Below are 17,778 nucleotides of genomic sequence, written 5' to 3'. Positions count from 1 at the left end.
GATCATCCTGGGGAGTAACCTGCTCGTAACATGTATTGAAATAGACATTGACACTCATTTATTCATGCATGTTTCATTGAAATGTACCCTATTGCTCAGGTTTGCTTTCAAAAATAGACAGGAAAAGTTTTTCAATTTTCAAAGATGTTTGTTTCAGGTATTGACATTATCAAATGGAAAAGAAACATTTTGTATATAGCATTGAAAGTAGAAAGAAAAGTAGAGTTTCAAACAAAAGCACAGGCTCAAATTGATGTAGAAGAGTGAAAGTCAGCCAAAGGCATAACCACACGGATTTACAAAGCTTGGGAAATGGTAATTTTATTGGTTGGTGGTACATTGAACACGATGACCGCTACATTTCATAGAAATTTTGAATTCACAAGTACAGAAGCTTCTGATGAAGACGATCATTGACAGCTGTAGATGCCCCAAGGGGTGATGGTGATTTGCCAGATATAGTTACTTGTCTTTTATTGTCAACCTCATTTTTGCATGAACCGCCCTTTCGGGTTTTCGGCTCATCGAGGCGCTCCTTTTTGCCTGAGTTGCGTACAATCTCAGCGAGTTTTTTCATATTTATATTTTTTTGTCCCTAACTTTTGCCTGGATCGCCCTTTCGGGTTTTCGATCCACCGGGAAGCGCATTTTTGCCTAGGCCGCCCTTTCGGGTTTTCGACCTACCACGCTGTTCTTCTCTTTTTAGACAAAGTATTTCTTGACTATATCGGCATTAACAGGATTTGGAAGTTCGACACCATCCATGTGTGTAAGAATCAAAGCACCACCAGAGAAGGCCTTTTTGACAACATAAGGACCTTCGTAGTTAGGTGTCCACTTGCCCCTTGGGTCGGGTTGCTGACTTATCCTTCTTTTCAATACAAGTTCGCCTTCCTTGAATTCTCGAGGTCGGACTTTCTTGTCAAAAGCATTCTTCATTCGCACTTGATAGAACTGTCCATGAGCCATAGCATCCATACGTTTTTCTTCAATCAAATTCAATTGATCGTACCGACTTTGACACCATTCAGCCTCAGTTAATTTTGCTTCCATGATTACTCGAAGAGATGGAATCTCCACTTCCAGAGGGAGAACTGCTTCCATACCCTATACCAGAGAGAAAGGAGTTGCCCCGGTTGAACTGCGTACCGTAGTACGGTAACCATGCAAGGCAAACGGTAGCATCTCATGCCAGTCTTTGTAAGTAGTGACCATCTTCTGAACAATTTTCTTGATGTTTTTGTTAGCGGCCTCAACTGCACCATTCATCTGAGGTCTATAAGGAGAAGAGTTGTGATGTTCAATTTTGAATTCTTCACATAAAGCTTGCATCATACTATTGTTCAGATTGGAACCATTGTCAGTGATGATCTTGTTGGGAACACCATAGCGACAGATGATGTTATTCTTGATAAACTTGACGACCACTTGCTTGGTTACATTTGCATAGGAGGCAGCCTCAACCCACTTGGTGAAGTAGTCAATTGCCACTAGAATGAAACGATGTCCGTTGGAAGCTTTTGGTTCAAGTCTTCCGATCATATCAATGCCCCACATAGAGAAAGGCCATGGGGAAGTCATAACATTGAGAGCATGTGGAGGTACATGAATCTTATCAGCATAAATTTGACACTTGTGGCATCTCTTGGCATGTCTGTGGCAGTCACGTTCCATGGTTATCCAGTAATGGCCGGCTCTTAATAGTTTTCTTGACATGGTGTGACCCGAAGGGTGGGTCCCAAAAGTACCGTCATGTACGTCATGCATCAACTTCTCAGCTTCTTGTTTATCAACACATCTCAACAAGACCATGTCGTAGTTCCTTTTGTATAGGATTTCTCCGTCCAGAAGGAATTTGCTAGCCCATCGTCTCAAGGTCTTTTTATCCCGGTTGGAAGCACCAGGTGGATATTCATGATTCTGCAAGAATTGTTTGATGTTGTAATACCAAGGCTTTCTATCATTCGCACCTTCATGAACTTGATCTGGCATATTTTCAATAGTAAACACATAAGCGGGTCTATCAAGACGCTGCACTTTGATTACGGGCACGTCATTCCAGTGATTGACACGGAACATGGAAGCCAAGGTAGCAAGAGCGTCAGCCATTTGGTTTTCATCCCGAGAGATATGGTGCAGCTCAACCTTGGTAAAGTATGTCAATAGACGTCTTGCATAGTCACGGTAAGGGATCAACTTCTCATGATGAGTCTCCCATTCACCCTTTATCTGATTAATAACAAGTGCAGAATCTCCATAGATGTCAAGGTGCTTAATTCTCAGGTCAATGGCTTCTTCAATGCCCAAGATGCATGCTTCATATTCAGCTATATTGTTCGTGCATTCAAAGGTTATTCGAGCAGTGAAAGGAATGTGGTGCCCCTGCGGAGTTACAATAATGGCCCCAATTCCTTTACCATAAGCATTGACAGCACCATCAAACACCAATCCCCACTTGCTATTGGGATCCGGCCCTTCATTGATCAGTGGCTCTTCACAGTCCTTTGCTTTCAGATACATAATCTCTTCATCAGGGAAATCAAACTTAATTGGCTGGTAATCATCAAGAGGTTGACAAGCAAGATGCTCAGCAAGGATACTTCCTTTGATTGCTTTCTGAGCTTTGTACACAATATCATATTCAGACAACAACATTTGCCAACGTACAATCTTTCCAGTAACAGCAGGCTTCTCAAAGATGTACTTGAATGGATCCATTCGGGATATCAGCCAAGTTGTATGATTCACCATATAATGACGCAGGCGTTTGGCAGCCCAGGCTAAAGCACAACAAGTCTTTTCAAGCATTGTATACCGAGTCTCACAGTCGGTGAACTTCTTGCTCAGATAGTAGATATCATGTTCTTTCTTTCCAGTCTCGTCTTGTTGACCGAGGACACAACCCACAGAATCATCTAACACTGACAGATACATAATCAAAGGCCTTCCTTCCATGGGCGGGACAAGGATAGGTGGTTCCAACAGGTATTCTTTAATGCTATCAAAAGCTTCCTGACATTCATCATTCCATACAACAGGCTGATTCTTTCTGAGCAATTTGAAAATTGGTCCACAGGTAGTAGTCATGTGAGACATAAATCTTGAAATATAATTCAGACGTCCGAGGAAACCTCTGACTTGTTTTTCAGTTTGAGGGGTCGGCATCTCTCTGATGGCTCGGACCTTATCAGGATCAACTTCAATGCCTCTTTGACTGACAATGAAGCCTAGCAACTTTCCCGATCTTACACCAAATGTGCACTTGTTAGGATTCAACCGCAGCTTGTACTTTCTTAATCTTTCAAACATCTTTTTCAAATACACAACATGCTGCTCCTCATCACTTGATTTCACAATCATATCATCAACATATACTTCAATCTCTTTGTGAATCATATCATGAAACAGAGTAGTCATACCTCTTTGATAGGTAGCACCGGCATTTATCAAGCCGAACGACATCACTTTATGACAGAATGTTCCCCATGGAGTGATGAAGGACGTCTTTTCTCTATCTTCAGGTGACATCCGTATCTGATTGTAACCGGAGAAACCATCCATAAAAGAGAACACTTTGGATTGAGCAGTACTGTCAACAAGCACGTCAATATGAGGCAATGGGAAGTTATCTTTCGGACTGGCTTTATTCAGATCTCTGTAATCAACACACATTCGAACTTTCCCATCTTTCTTCGGTACTGGTACAATGTTGGCAATCCACTCAGGATATTCAGCTGTCATGAGGAAACCCGCATCAATTTGCTTCTGCACCTCAGTCTTGATCTTAAGAGCCATGTCTGGACGAGACCTTCTCAACTTCTGTTTGACAGGAGGACATTCAGGTCTTGTCGGTGTCCAATGTTCCACAATCTTGGGATCTAGACCCGGCATATCTTCATAGGACCATGCAAAGACATCTGGGTAATCATGGAGAAGCTGAGTAATCTTCTTTTTCACCTCTGGCTCGAGTGCAGCACCGATCTTAATCTCTCGCTTGTTTTCTTCAGTACCCAGGTTGATAAGCTCAATCTCTTCCTGGTGAGGCTGAATGGCTCTTCTTTCTTGCTCAAGCAGTCGAGTGATCTCGTATGGTATCTCTTCATCATCTTCCTCATCTTCAGCTTCATATACAGGGAATTCAAAATTTGGAGGAACCATAGGGTCACTGTGTTCAACGGGTTTATTGTGGTTCAATCTGCATAATATGATTGGGATGATTTTAGAAAAAATGTTTTTCATGCAGGTTTTTGAAATTAATAAGATAATACAGATGTTTTGGTTTTTTCTGGCATTACCATTATTTCCAAGAAAAAGGCACTAGAAAGTAAAAAAACAAAGAGTCGTGAGAAAGACGACAACTTTTTATTGATAACGGCAATGCCGAAACAAACATGTCCTTACAATGATATCACTTTCGCCTTGGGCAGAGCGAAAGGATTGTTGTTTTGAAAAAAAAGAAAAACATGAGCAACAAGACACATTACATGGAAGCATGCATGACTAAAGGAACATCAATGGCCTCCCAATTTCTCACGGTGCCTCCTAGTACAACAAATGTAGGCACATAACTACTTTCAGCAGCATCTTCAACAATAGCATTGATGAACCCAGCACTATAGAAAGTTCCAGTTGAAATGCCTGAGGTCGGGGAGAATCCAAGGCCCTCTTTACGCTTGTTTTCCAAAATCTGTATCACTTTGCCCCAGCCAGCAGCTTGCCCTTCTTGAACAGCCTTCTGGGCGTCTTTCAATGAGGTCATAGCAGTACCAGCTCTTCGAGGCTCCGCGCCTTCAACAGTCAAGCCTTGAAATGACGTCCATTCAGCGGACCCTGCTTCAACACAAGAGAAAGATGACACTTGGCTAACCAGATATGCTTCTTCACCATGCACAGTGACAAGCTTACCATTCCTCACGAACTTGAGTTTCTGATGCAAAGTAGAAGTTACTGCTCCAGCGTCGTGAATTCATGGTCTTCCGAGGAGACAACTGTAAGAAGCATTGATGTCCATGACCTGGAAAGTAACCTGAAATGTCTCAGGACCAATGGTAATTGGAAAGTCTACTTCCCCAAGAACATCCTTGCGAGATCCGTCGAAAGCTTTAACCAAATAGTTGCTTCCCCTCGGAGAAATTCCATGATGACTCAACTGTCTCAGTGTAGATTCAGGCATTACATTTAAGGATGATCCAGTGTCCACCAACACATTGGATATCATGTCAGACTTGCAGTGCATTGAGATATGCAGAGCCAAGTTGTGATGTTTCCCTGCTTCGGGGAGTTCATCGTCACCAAACCCCAAGTTATTGCAAGCAGTAATGTTACCCACTATTCCATCAAACTGATCCACAGAGACTTCATGATCAACATAGGCCTGTTCCAGTACTTTCATCAACACTTTCCTGTGAGCCTCTGAGCTCAGGAGCAAAGACAAGATGGAGATTTTTGATGGAGTTTGCAGCAGCTGGTCAACAATCTTATAGTCACTCTTTTTAATATGCCTTAGAATTTCGTCCAGACTAGACTCTTCAATAGATTGGCCTGATGGGCCGGGGTTCTTGTCAACAGGAGGAGCCACCGGTGGAGTTATTGTGGCAACAGGTGTAACTACCTTCTTTTGGAACAAAGGTGGACGGACTTTTCCGCTTCTCAGAGTTGTAATTTCTCCGGCAACATTACTAACCGTAGTTGGGGATACCAGAGGCACTTCCACTCCATTCTCAATCATGGTCGCATCATACTTGTAAGGGATTGCCTTTGTAGAGGCATACGATACCGGGCCAGGTAACCTGATCACCAAAGGTTCAACATTCCTGGTCTGAGATGTGCTTTTAGCAGGAGAATCATGAAATACCGGCACAATTACACAAACATCACTGGCAATTAAGTGCTTGTTATCCATTAGACTCTGTATGTCATCTACCCATAGGATTTTGAAGACATTCTGAACAGGAAGCATGATCGTGTTTAAACAAAGTAGCCTGACAAAGTTTGACATGCAATGGCACCAAGGGAGTAACAACATTACGGACATTCAACATGGGATCCTCTTGAGGAACAGGAATTCTTTCGAAAGCCTCGATCATGTTAACAGCAGCATGGTTTGGAAGTGGATTGTCAAGAACATGAGGAACACTATTCTCAAAGGTCAGCCTTCCTCTGTCTATCAGATCCTTCACAACATATTTCAAAGCATAACAACCTTCAACATCATGGCCTTGAGCGCCCTGATGGAATTCACATGTAAGATCCTGTCGGAACCTAGGAGGCAAAGGATTAGGCGGAGGCCTGCCTGGTCTGGTGACACAATGTCCCTTAGCAAGTAGAGTTGGGAGCAGATCAGCATACCGCATTGGTATTGGTGGAAAATAAGTCCTGGGCCGAGGACCCTGTTGCTGCTGCTGCTGTTGAGCAGGAGGTTGTTGTTGTACTTGTTGAGCAATGTCATTAACGGGCACTGGTGGTTGACCCGGTGGCAAAGGATATTGCTGGTAGAATGGTGCGAAGAAGGGATGTTGAGAGTACTGCATGTATTGGTAGGGTAAAGGTAACTGAGTAGCATTAGCAGGTGTAGACTGATTACCAGATACCACCCCTACTTCGGATTCTTTCTTCTTATGGTGGCCATTACCATACTTCTTAGGTGCGCTAGTTGAGGATTCACCCTTCTCAAGAACAATAATACCCTCTCTGACAGCCTCCTCTAGACGAGTTCCCATAGTAACCATGTCGGAGAAATTATTTGGAGCAGAGACTATCATTCTTTCAACATATTCCTTCTTCAAAGTCTTCAGGAACGTCTGTGTTAATTCTTCCTCATCAAGCCGAGGAGAAACACGGGCAGCTGCCCCTCTCCACCTCTGAGCATATTCACGGAAGGTTTCATCTGACTTCTGAGACAAGGACTTAAGAGAGTCCCTATTTGGCTTCAAGTGGGTATTGAACTCATAATGACTTTCAAAAGCAGCAGCAAGTTCCTCAAAAGTATGAATATTGTCTTTGCTCAAACCAGTGTACCAATCTGCCGCATCTTCCATCAAACTATCCTGAAAGCAGTGAATCATCAGTGCATCATTATCTGCGTAGTTGGCCATCTTTCGAACGTACCGAATGGCATGGCTATGCGGACAAGAAGTTCCATTGTATTTGTCGAAATCTGGAACTTTGAATTTCTTAGGAACCTCAAATCGTGATACCAGGCATAGATCACGAGCCTTAGCAGAAACACCGTTCCCACGGTTAGCTTTAACCTCACGGAGTTCTGCAGCTAACTCTCTTAACTGTCTTCTCATAGTTTCCATTATAGGGCCTTGTCCACGCGGAGTGTCAACATCAATCACCTGTTGCGCAGTGTGTACAACAGGGTCGGTAACAACAGTAGTTACTTGAGGCATAGAAGTACTTGCACCAGCAAAAGTTGTCATAGGAATCTGTCCTTGACCAGCAAAACCAGAGACACCAGCAGCAGTATTAGGAGAATAGAGAGCTGAGAGCCCATAAGGACGCCCATTGGGCATAATAGACCGAGCATCAGAAGCAACAGTAGACAGTGGGATAGAGGGAATCCCTTCAGTAGAAGCTGGAACAGATGTGGCTGGTTGTTCTTGTGCAGCCATCATAGTGGACATAACGTCATGAGCCTTAGCCAAGTCTTCTTTCATAGCTGCCAATTCGGCACGGAGCTGAGCATTTTCTTCTTCAAAGTTAGCCATGACTCTTCTCTTGTAAAATCTTGTTTGATGAACTCTATCTGGTTGGTAAACCTTACGAGCACGAGCCACTTTTCAGACTGAGGCAGAAGAAACCAGGAGGCAATGAGCACGAGAGAAGTTTTTTTGTGACCAATGAATGCATATGATGCATGAAATGTGTAAATGCATATGCAAAAAGATTCTTTTTATGTTATCGAAGGGTTTTAGACAAATTGGAGCTCTTGTAAACATTACTAAACAACAATTAACATAAACGGGAAACAAACAACCAACATATAGTTTTACAAGACGAATCCCTTTGAAATGTTAAGCCAAGGGATAGACTTTGAAATGTAAAACAACATAAACAAATGGAAATAACGACAGGAAATGGAGATCCTCAAGCATAGGAAGTGGAAGCATCATCCTCAGACTCAGACTCAGACTCATAAATGCAGTATCGGGCATAGAAGTTACGGGCACCCCTAGCCCTCTTGGAATCTCTCATAAGCAACCTATCCTTTTCTTCAATCTCTTTCCTAGCTTTAGCCAACTCCTTCTTCAGTGTCATCACCTCGTGAGTCTGCTGTTCATCCTTTCCATCCAAAGTCATGATCAAGTTCTCAGCCTCATAGTATCTAGTCCTCCACTGATGCTTCTCTCGACTCTCCATAGCTAGATGCTCCTGATACATCTCCTGAGTAGGTGGTAGTAGAGGCAAAGGCATGGTAGGAATAGATGCAGACACATATCTCATAGAGGGGTAAGGCATACCAATCTTCCCGGCTTGGTTTATCACCCACTGTGTATAGGCCTCATGAGCAACACCGGACCTTACACCCATATGTTTCACATCTTTCTTTCGAAGCTTAGACCAAGCTTCCATGAAATCTTCCCTTATTCCTGTGGGTGCATTGTAGTAGTGGAAGAAGTAAGGAGATGTAGCAAGATTGATGGGCTTTTCTTTCATCGGGAAACCAAATTGTCGCAAGGCGAGCTCCGGGTTATAGTTGATTCCACCCCGGGTACCAAGAAGAGGAACATTAAGAAACTTCCCACCACCGAAGATGATTTCCTTGACTCTAGAAGCCGGAGTGAGCCAAACCACTTCATTAGGAGTGAGAGCCATGATCCTCTGTGAAATAGACCAATTCTCTGGATTATCATGGAAGGACTTCGGAAGGTGCGAAATAAAACACCTATAGAAGAGAGGTACACAACAAAGAATGTATCCACGACCCTTGCCGGATCGATCGTGAATATCATGGTATGTGTCAGCTAGCAAGGTAGGAACCGGATTCTTGGAGCGGAAGATCATAATAGCATTCATATCCACGAAGTCATCAAGATTTGGAAAGAGAATAAGCCCATAGACGAGGAGTGCAAGAATAGCTTCAAGAGTGTCCTGACAAGTGGTTTTGAGATTGGCTTTCTCAAGTAGATACTTCAAAGTAAACCCTCGGATGCGAGCCTTAGTGACAAGATTCTTGGAAACATCGGAGGTTGTAAGATGGAGATCCTTAGCAATAACCAAAGAAGTAGGAGGATGCTCGAGTCCCGCGAAGGGTACCCCCTTAGCAATAGATAGACCCATCAAGCAAGAATAAGCCTCTAGAGTAGGCACCAACTGAAAGTCGGGAAAAGTAAAGCACCGATACTCCCGATCATAGAATTGCACTAGAGTGTGCACAAGCTTCTCATCCACATTGGTCTGGAGAATGGTAAGTAAATCCCTGTAAAGGTGTCGGAAACCAGTCGGATTCTCGATCTTGAGTGCCAAATCTCTCAAACTAGCCAAATCCACTTCCTTGAACTTGTAGGACTTAGTCTTCCCCATTCCTACAATATTTACAAATTCAATTTGTCTAAGCCCTTCGATAAATGCATGGAAAAAAGTTTATGCATGTATGCATGAATGCATGAATGCATGATTATGTTCAAGTTCGGAGAAAACATGGTGGGTTGAAGTTCAAAGTCAAGGAGTCATGGGTGGACACGGTGTCCGGTGAATCTAGGGCTTTAGGAGATAGTAACCGAGTTCTAAAAAGGTTCCCAAGTTGCAACCTCTCTTGCGTATATCATGGTGCCACGAGACAAACACTCGCTCCATGATTATCCTTAAGAGGGTCTAACTTAAGTGTAGTATCGCGTGACGACTAAAACTCGAGACAACACTCGGTTTAGCCTCCGCACTACATCCTAGAAAATGGCCATGGATGGGTTTGGTTATCTACGGTTCATAGCGTCATAGAACAATTAGAAGTAAAGTGCCTAAACGCGACAACACGCGCCGACAACATCACCCCCAAAATGCCTCAGCTATGTGGGATTGATCGCATAATCCAAAACACGAGGCAACCCCCGGAATGAATTGTCGATTATATCCCTCCTCAATCCTTTTGATATTCTCACCCCACACGTTTGCAAGAATTTAAACATTTATTCACATGAGAAAGCAAGTAAAAGAAGCAAGTAAAAACGAAAGCGCAAGCATGGAAATAAAGACTAGGCGTAACTCTCGAATCTCCCCAGTGAAGTCGCCAACTATTTTATCTTGGTTTTTCGGGTGTCAAACATTGATTACGTTTGAACCTTTTTAACCGGTGATATCTCATTTTTTCTTGGGAATGGAAAAAATAAGCAAACCCCTTGAGAATCGAGGTCCGGGAGTTGTTTTCGCTACGGGAAGGTGTTAGGCACCCATAACGACTATAGTATCCTATAGGAACCGTCTTTACTTTCTACGCGCGCGCTTTATTTTAAATGCTATTTGAAAAGTAATATCTACACCTAAGAGCTTACTAAGTCAAGAATTGGAGGGAGAAGAAAGTGTTTGAATTTTTATTTTATTTGAATTGAAGGAATTTTGATTCCTTGCCTACGTACCCTTTTAAGGGATCAAATCCACCGTAGTTCTCTTCCAAAAATGTTTTTGTTTTTGTTGGTTGATTTTAAGTTTAAAAATTGGGATTTTGAAGAATGAGGGAGAGAGGCCTCAAGGGCATAAGATTGTGAAATTGTGAGGTTTGATTAGTGATTTTGGAAAAAAGTCAAGTATGATTAACTTTCATTGAAATTTGATTAAGAAAATAAAAGAGAAAATACAATGGGATTTTGATCCCAAGGTTTATTTGGAAAAAGATTTGAGTGATGTTGTTCATACTTTTTGGAAAATTGATTTTTCTAAGTGTAAATCCTAAGCATTCATCTAAACATACATCTAAACATGCATATCCTAGCAATACATCTAAAGTGAGGTGTGTGCATGTGTCGGTGCTTGTGTCGGTGTACATCATTAGAGTCCATTGTCCTTTACATCATTGGCCTAGATACATGCTATGGTCTTGCAAGAAATTAAAATTGCATAAAAGTAAAGTACAAGAATTCCTAGGCTTCACATACTAAGTCTTTAAAGCTATAGAAATGAAGTGAGATGAGGAATGCTTATGAATGAATGAAACATGAAATGAAATGGTTAGTAGGATAAGGCATAATAGCATGAAAATTATAAGCAAAAGGAACATTAAACAAAGTGGCAAAAAAACTTAGAAAAGTGACTAAACTCTTAGCAAAGTATGCCTAAAATTTATCATGATAACAAGACAAGTGTATGACCTATAATTCCCATATCATGACAATGTTCAAAGATTATTATCACAAACAATAATATGAGAATTATGAGAACATATCCAAGTCAAGAATCATGACATATTTTAGGCATATTTGGCATTTAATTTCACAAACAAATATTCACATGACTTGTAAAACAAGAAACCAATCACACATATTCAAATGCAGCAAGAAACACTTACAAACAGTAGCTAAAACTTCACAAAAATCATACGGTATATGTCACAAACATTTATCAAGAAATTGGCACTAGAATCAAGCAAATTTTCACAAATTTTTTAATACAAAACATCACAAAATAGTAAGAAAATCCACACATTATTTCTTATCAATTTTTAATATGCAAAAATTATCACAAAACACTACAAAATTATCAAGAAATACTCATGAAAATTTTTTGAATTTTTAAAGGGTTTTTAGACACAAGAACACATAAAACTTCACAATTTTCAACAAAAAATAGCAAACAATTAATCAAGAAAATACCACACATTTTTTATCAAGATTTAATACATAATATCATCACAAAAATATCAAGAAAGTGCCCAAGAACACATAGGAAATTTTTTAGGATTTTTTATGGAAAAAAAAATAGACAGACAGGGGTGCAATTAGCAAGAAATCAGTAACACATGCAGGAAAGGGGGGGTGCGCGTAGCAACAGGGATCACAGGCGTGTAGGATGGGCCTTGGAGAGTAAATGGACCGGGTAGGGTTCAAAAACGGGTTGAACCGGTTGGGATAGCGCATATAAGCCAGAGAACCGGTCCAGGCTCATTCCAACCCTCCCATTCTCTCTCTAAAAGTCTGCAAACTCTCTCCCCTCTCTCTAGGACTACTTGGACGGAGAAGAAGAAGACAGAAGTTCCGACGCGGCGGCCGGCCGGTTTCCGGCGGCGGCGCCACCGCGTCGGAAGGCTTAACCTATTTTTTTTAAAAAATTTTTTTACGTAAATCACTCTTCTTCTTCTCCTCTTCTCGGATCCACCAATATTTTTCGTCGAAAACACTCCAAACACACCAGATCTACATCTAAACTAACTCTATCATGAACACATATGAACAGATCGGAAAAGAAAGGGGAGATAAAGTGTTACCTCTTTGATTTTCCTTCTTCTTCCGTTGCTTCGGATCTAAACTCAGACGCGTTTGCTTCGTTGTTGTTGTTACAGACCTTGAACACTTGATGATTGTTCCTTTTCCACGTTTTTGAATCGGTCTCGATCTAGTTGAGTTCGCAACGCCTTCTTTCTCTTGTTCACGAATTTGGTTACGAATTTGTGATTTAGTGTTGTTGTTCGTTGAGCTGGATTCGGACCTGGAATATTAGGTTTTCGAAGGAATTGTGAGGGATTTTGAATCGGTTCAGTGGTGAATCTGAACTGGTGATGATGAATTCATGAGGAACAGTGTTGGAATTGGTTATGGTGATTGTGATTTCTGGAATTTTATTGCGGTTGAAGATGAATATTCATGCAGATTCATGCGATATTCATCTTGTTCTTGAGCTTCTTGGTTCTTTGATCTGAAAAAATGTGGAGAGAGAAAAAGGGACTTGTTTCTGCTGAGTTGTAAGAAAGTGAATAGTGGTCTTGACTTTGACTGATGAAGTGGCCTTTTATAGGCTGCCACTTGTGCAATCTGGACCAATAAGACACTGCCACGTGGCATAACTAACTCTTGGACAAAAAATCTGCAAAATGAACAAACAAAAGGACCCAAATGCAAATGACAAGACTAAAAGGACTAAAATGTAAAAAAAAATTAACTAAAATTGGTAAAAAACGTAAATTGAAAATAACGTAAAGTGAAACGATTAAAAATAACAAAACGGACTAAAATGAACCAATTATTTAAATGAGGTACTTTAAAGTAACCTCTCTCTGCCAAAATTTCGTGTAAAATGACCAAAATGCCCCTAGGGACTAAAACGACTCAAATGCAATTTTAAAATGGATTTTATCATGAAATTAAAGCAAGAGTTTATTCAGACAAATTAAAAAAGACACAAAGACAAATTTTAGAAATTAAACAGAGCCTTAACACTGGAAATGACTAAAATGCCCCTGGGGCTAAACTGACTCAAAATGACTTCAAATGCAATTTTAAAATGGATTCTAACATGGAATCAAACAAAGATTTATTCAAACCAATTGAAAAGACTTAAACAATTTTCAAAGACTAAAATGAGTTTGAATACAGGAAATGACAAAAATACCCTTTTTCCTGAGTTTTTGCAAGTAATATTGAAATAAGATGCAGAGAAAGATGCAATTGATCAGAGACAGATTCAAATGACTTAAAATGCAAGAAAGATGTTTTTGGATGACTTGAAATGCAGGAAAACATGGACAAATACACAGTTGAAAAGAATTGTAAAGCAAAGTTGAGAGATAAAGCAGAGCAAAATGTCAGTGTAAACAATAGCAAATTGGCAACTTTTCAAGAGTAATAGACATATATCAAAGACGAAAGAAAATTTTGAACAAGTATTTTTTATGTCCAAAATTAGGGTATAACACTTGGGAAAGCTTGGAACTTGAGGAATCACAAGGAATATGTTAGGTGAGTTCTTAGATAGAACCCACCATTGGGATTATGTGTTTAATTGCAAGCAAATCATGATTTTATTTAAGTTTAGAGAAAAATGATTTTTAGTACCCTAGCCTTGATCTAGTCTTGTACATGTTAATATTGCCATGAAAGACGTTTTATAAGGTATATATATGTTGCTGGATGTTTTGGTGCATTGCAGGAACCATTAGAATGAGTTTTGGGTCAAAAATTGGAAATTTGGTACCACAGACCCGAAGAACTACGCTATTAGTGAAATCTACGCTAATAGCGACGCCACGCCCCAGCTGAGCTATTAGCGCAGCTCTCTGGACTTGGCCAACTTATTTTGGCCCAGTTCAGGGCATGTGGCGCATTCCGAAGCTTTTCTTTCAACGTTTTACAACTTTATAACCCCAAAATAACATCTAGGCAATGCACATAACATCAAACGATTCTTGAAATGAAAATCATGGCAATCTTAACATGAATGGCAAGAGTGATTCAAGAGAGATTAGCCGAATTACTCGGGTAGTAAAGAACTAGGCATGGGATGAAAGTAGAGCCTTGACATAGCTTGTCAAGAACTAGAATAGATAGTAAAGAATAGAATGCTAGGCATGAGTAGTATGCTTGATTAGATGCGAAGTGTTATAGAGTATTCTCTTCGTATAGGAACTAGAGTGCCATACGAGTGTAGCCAGACGTGAATTGATTAGACATCTCTTCACATAGCAAGTTAAGCAAGCATATAGTTTACCTTTAGTCGGATCGTATAGGCATCTGAGTTAAAGAGATAACATTTATAGATTTAAGACTCATGCATATTTATAGACCAAGACATTAAGTTAAAGGTGCCATGTCTCTTGGGACCACACTAGGTTGGCTCAAGGGGTTCTCATGATGAGAACGGGGTTAGCCGTAAGGAACCCGCATGTCACTTAGTAAGCAAGATGTAGTGGTCGTGTCTCCTGTGTCCACACTAGGTTGGTTCAAGGGGTTTCCATTAGGAGAAACGGGGTTAGCCGTAAGGATCCCGCACGTCACTGCAGGAGTGCCGTTGGTTATACCTTAGATAGGTTTCCATCGGATAGATAGGGATTGCGCTCGGGGTTACTCCATTCGGGGCTTTCCGTAAAATGAACTCAGATAATGCTTGTTTGTTAAACGCTAACTTATGAATGAATCTGACTGTGCATATTTATTAGACATATTTATGTTATGTCATAGAGCCTTGACGTAGATCGTCAAGAATTAGTAGATCATGGACGTAGATTGTCAAAACTAGTGTGATATCAAGATAAGATACGTTGTTAGAAACATTGTATTTTTGCATTAGAGCAAATAGAGAAAGATATGCCGATGACGATCTTAGGTTTCCCCTAATCGTCCGGTTTAGAACCGTGTCATGATTATGTTAGAATTAGGCCTCGATACGTAGAGCGTATTCTTGGCATTGCGGTTTTAGATTCCCCTTGACCGCCATGACACGTATAGGAAGTGAAGCCTATAAAAAGTGAGATAAGACTATGACGGCCCTAGTATGCACGACCGTCTAAGTATACAAGTCCCCACACACGTATAATCAACCGTCAGGTTGTATTTTAGACACGTGGTGACCGTAGGTTTCCCCTGAGGTTGCCTATAGCCTAGGATTTAGGGGAACTCACTGAGACATTATGTCTCATCCCAATCCTTATTTGTTTCAGATAAACAGGTTGGATTAGTAAGCTAGTAGCCGAATGGATGATGCGACAAGTGTTCGTTCGTACCGCTGCAGAACGATGTGGATATTCAAGGATGCATCTATTATACTTTAGAAAGTTGAGTTGTATTATTATGTACGAACGCATTTGGTTGTATATATATTCATTCGTAGTTGTATTGTTGTAAATTTTTAATGTATCCAGTACTAAACTAATACACATGCTAGACTTTCTAGATACGTCTAGTATGGGTGTTACATGAATAATATGATTGTGTTTATTATGATGAATTGTTGATGTATGGATGTATTGACTTGACGATGCAATGATGTGTTGATGAAGTGATATATTATATCATGATGAGTTTCTGGAGTTATGCATTGTCGAGTCTATACTTGCAGTCCATGCATTTATGAGTCTTGTAATCACGACGATGGAAAGCACGACGATGGGGGAATGAATCAGTAATATAATTCAGGTTGTACAAATGATCACAAAGATGAGGGATCACTCATTAATATATCTCCAATATCCATATGGTACCACATGCATATAGAGTCGTGTCTAGAACATTCCTTGTATATGTGGCTACTTGGTAGTCATATGTTTGATGAATTTGTATGATGTTGTGAAATGACTAATTTTAGCCATTTGATAATTGTTCAGAATAGTGGCAGAAACATACACATTATTTACCATGGTTTCCCGAAGAGCTGCAACCTCTCCCTCTTCATTTGCTATCCTTACGTGCTTCCAACTTGTTTGAGAAAGCATGAAATTTCCATTACTATCCCTTACACAGAAGCTCCTTCCATCGCGCAAAAGCTGGCATCCACATTACATTCAAGCCAACAATAGCTAGGCAGTTTACAAAATATGACCAGTCCTGGTAATGTGGCTGCTACTGTTTTGCATTAAATTTACAGCCTACTACTCCATATTCGATGAGCAGGCAGTTTGCAATCATAACATACCCAGTTATTTTGGTTCTGCCAAATTGTCCACACCAGCATTGCTACACGGCCGGCAATACAACGGTCATCAGATGATCCTTTGCAGAACTGCACCGTTTCAGTCACTGCTGAAGAGTACCAGCCAGACCTGCAACATTCCAACAATCTTTAATTGAGTCACATTCAAACAGAATATGCCAGTCGTCTTCATCAGCTGTTGAACACAGGGCAAAGTGAACGTGGAACTCCTTAAGCCTAGTGAACGTCGGTAAGAAATCCCGAAAAAATATACCATAACAGACAGCGTGCCTTAGGTGGCATTCCACACACCCCTTCGCCGACTTTGCTATATTAAGACTACGAACAGTTATAAATTTACAATTTTGAAGGTAAGTAGGCATTTGCATAAAAACCTTCTTGACCAATGCACAATAAAAGTTATTTGTACATTAAATTTGCCAACAATATACATTCTCTTTCCCATTGCATCGTCTTCTTGAACGCGTTTCATTGGCAAGGAAAATTATTGCATTAATGAGAAGTTCTAGTTATATCTACAGTGTTCTATGGAATGCATTACACTTTTAACTGTGCACCTTTGCATGCAAATGCAGAGCTTCCAGGTAAATATCAATTTTATAATTAAGTGTTTAAATTGGATATGCTGGAAGTTGGAACTTTAGATATGTTGGTCTTGTTAATTTTTCGCATTATCGCTAGAATGATGATTGAATTAGAAATGAAGCCAAAGATTTTGATTGCATTGTATGATTAGAGATGGGAAGAGGTAGATTAGGAAAAAAAATTGGGTTAGTTTTTGTAAGATTATAAGCAGGGGCGAATCCCTTCATAACAATGGGGTAGCATTGGCTACCCCAAAAGAAAAATAATCCTTGTATAATTTGTATAGTTTTGAATATAGCTACCCCATTAATATATTATTTGGCTACTCCAAACAATTTTGTTGGTTTAAAAAGAGATTATTTAAAAAAATTACTTATAATCTATTTAGTTTAGTGTCAATTATAAATAAATTTGACTTGTTAAAACTTCATAGAGTACAACTTTTATCAATAATTATTGTTAGATTTTATTTTTTTCGTTGTCGCTTCATTAAATATAAGTAAAATTTATTTTACTTATTAATTAAGTTTAATATATTAATTTTTTAAATATATTTGATTTCTTCTTTATATCTGGCCCCCTCGTAAAAATTGTGCTAGCTTCGCCGTTGATTATAAGGTT

At 40.1% G+C, this 17,778-nt stretch overlaps 1 protein-coding gene across 1 annotated transcript; it reads right to left on the bottom strand.

The window, feature by feature from the left end:
* Window positions 1–5,915: 5,915 nt before the first annotated feature.
* LOC146929059 (uncharacterized) lies at window positions 5,916–17,044 on the bottom strand. The gene is made up of 4 exons (XM_085707205.1): window positions 17,004–17,044; window positions 16,555–16,681; window positions 16,277–16,405; window positions 5,916–7,181 (listed from the first exon to the last, which is right to left on the bottom strand). The coding sequence occupies exons 1-4, from the start codon at window positions 17,042–17,044 to the stop codon at window positions 5,916–5,918; spliced, it is 1,563 nt and encodes a 520-aa protein (XP_085563331.1).
* Window positions 17,045–17,778: the final 734 nt, after the last annotated feature.

The sequence above is a fragment of the Medicago sativa genome, chromosome 4 (assembly GCF_051527215.1).
Source record: "Medicago sativa cultivar Bolivia chromosome 4, Bolivia_mono, whole genome shotgun sequence".
In the NCBI taxonomy this organism is placed as follows: domain Eukaryota; kingdom Viridiplantae; phylum Streptophyta; class Magnoliopsida; order Fabales; family Fabaceae; genus Medicago; species Medicago sativa.
This window is presented reverse-complemented; position numbering and strand designations above follow the sequence as displayed.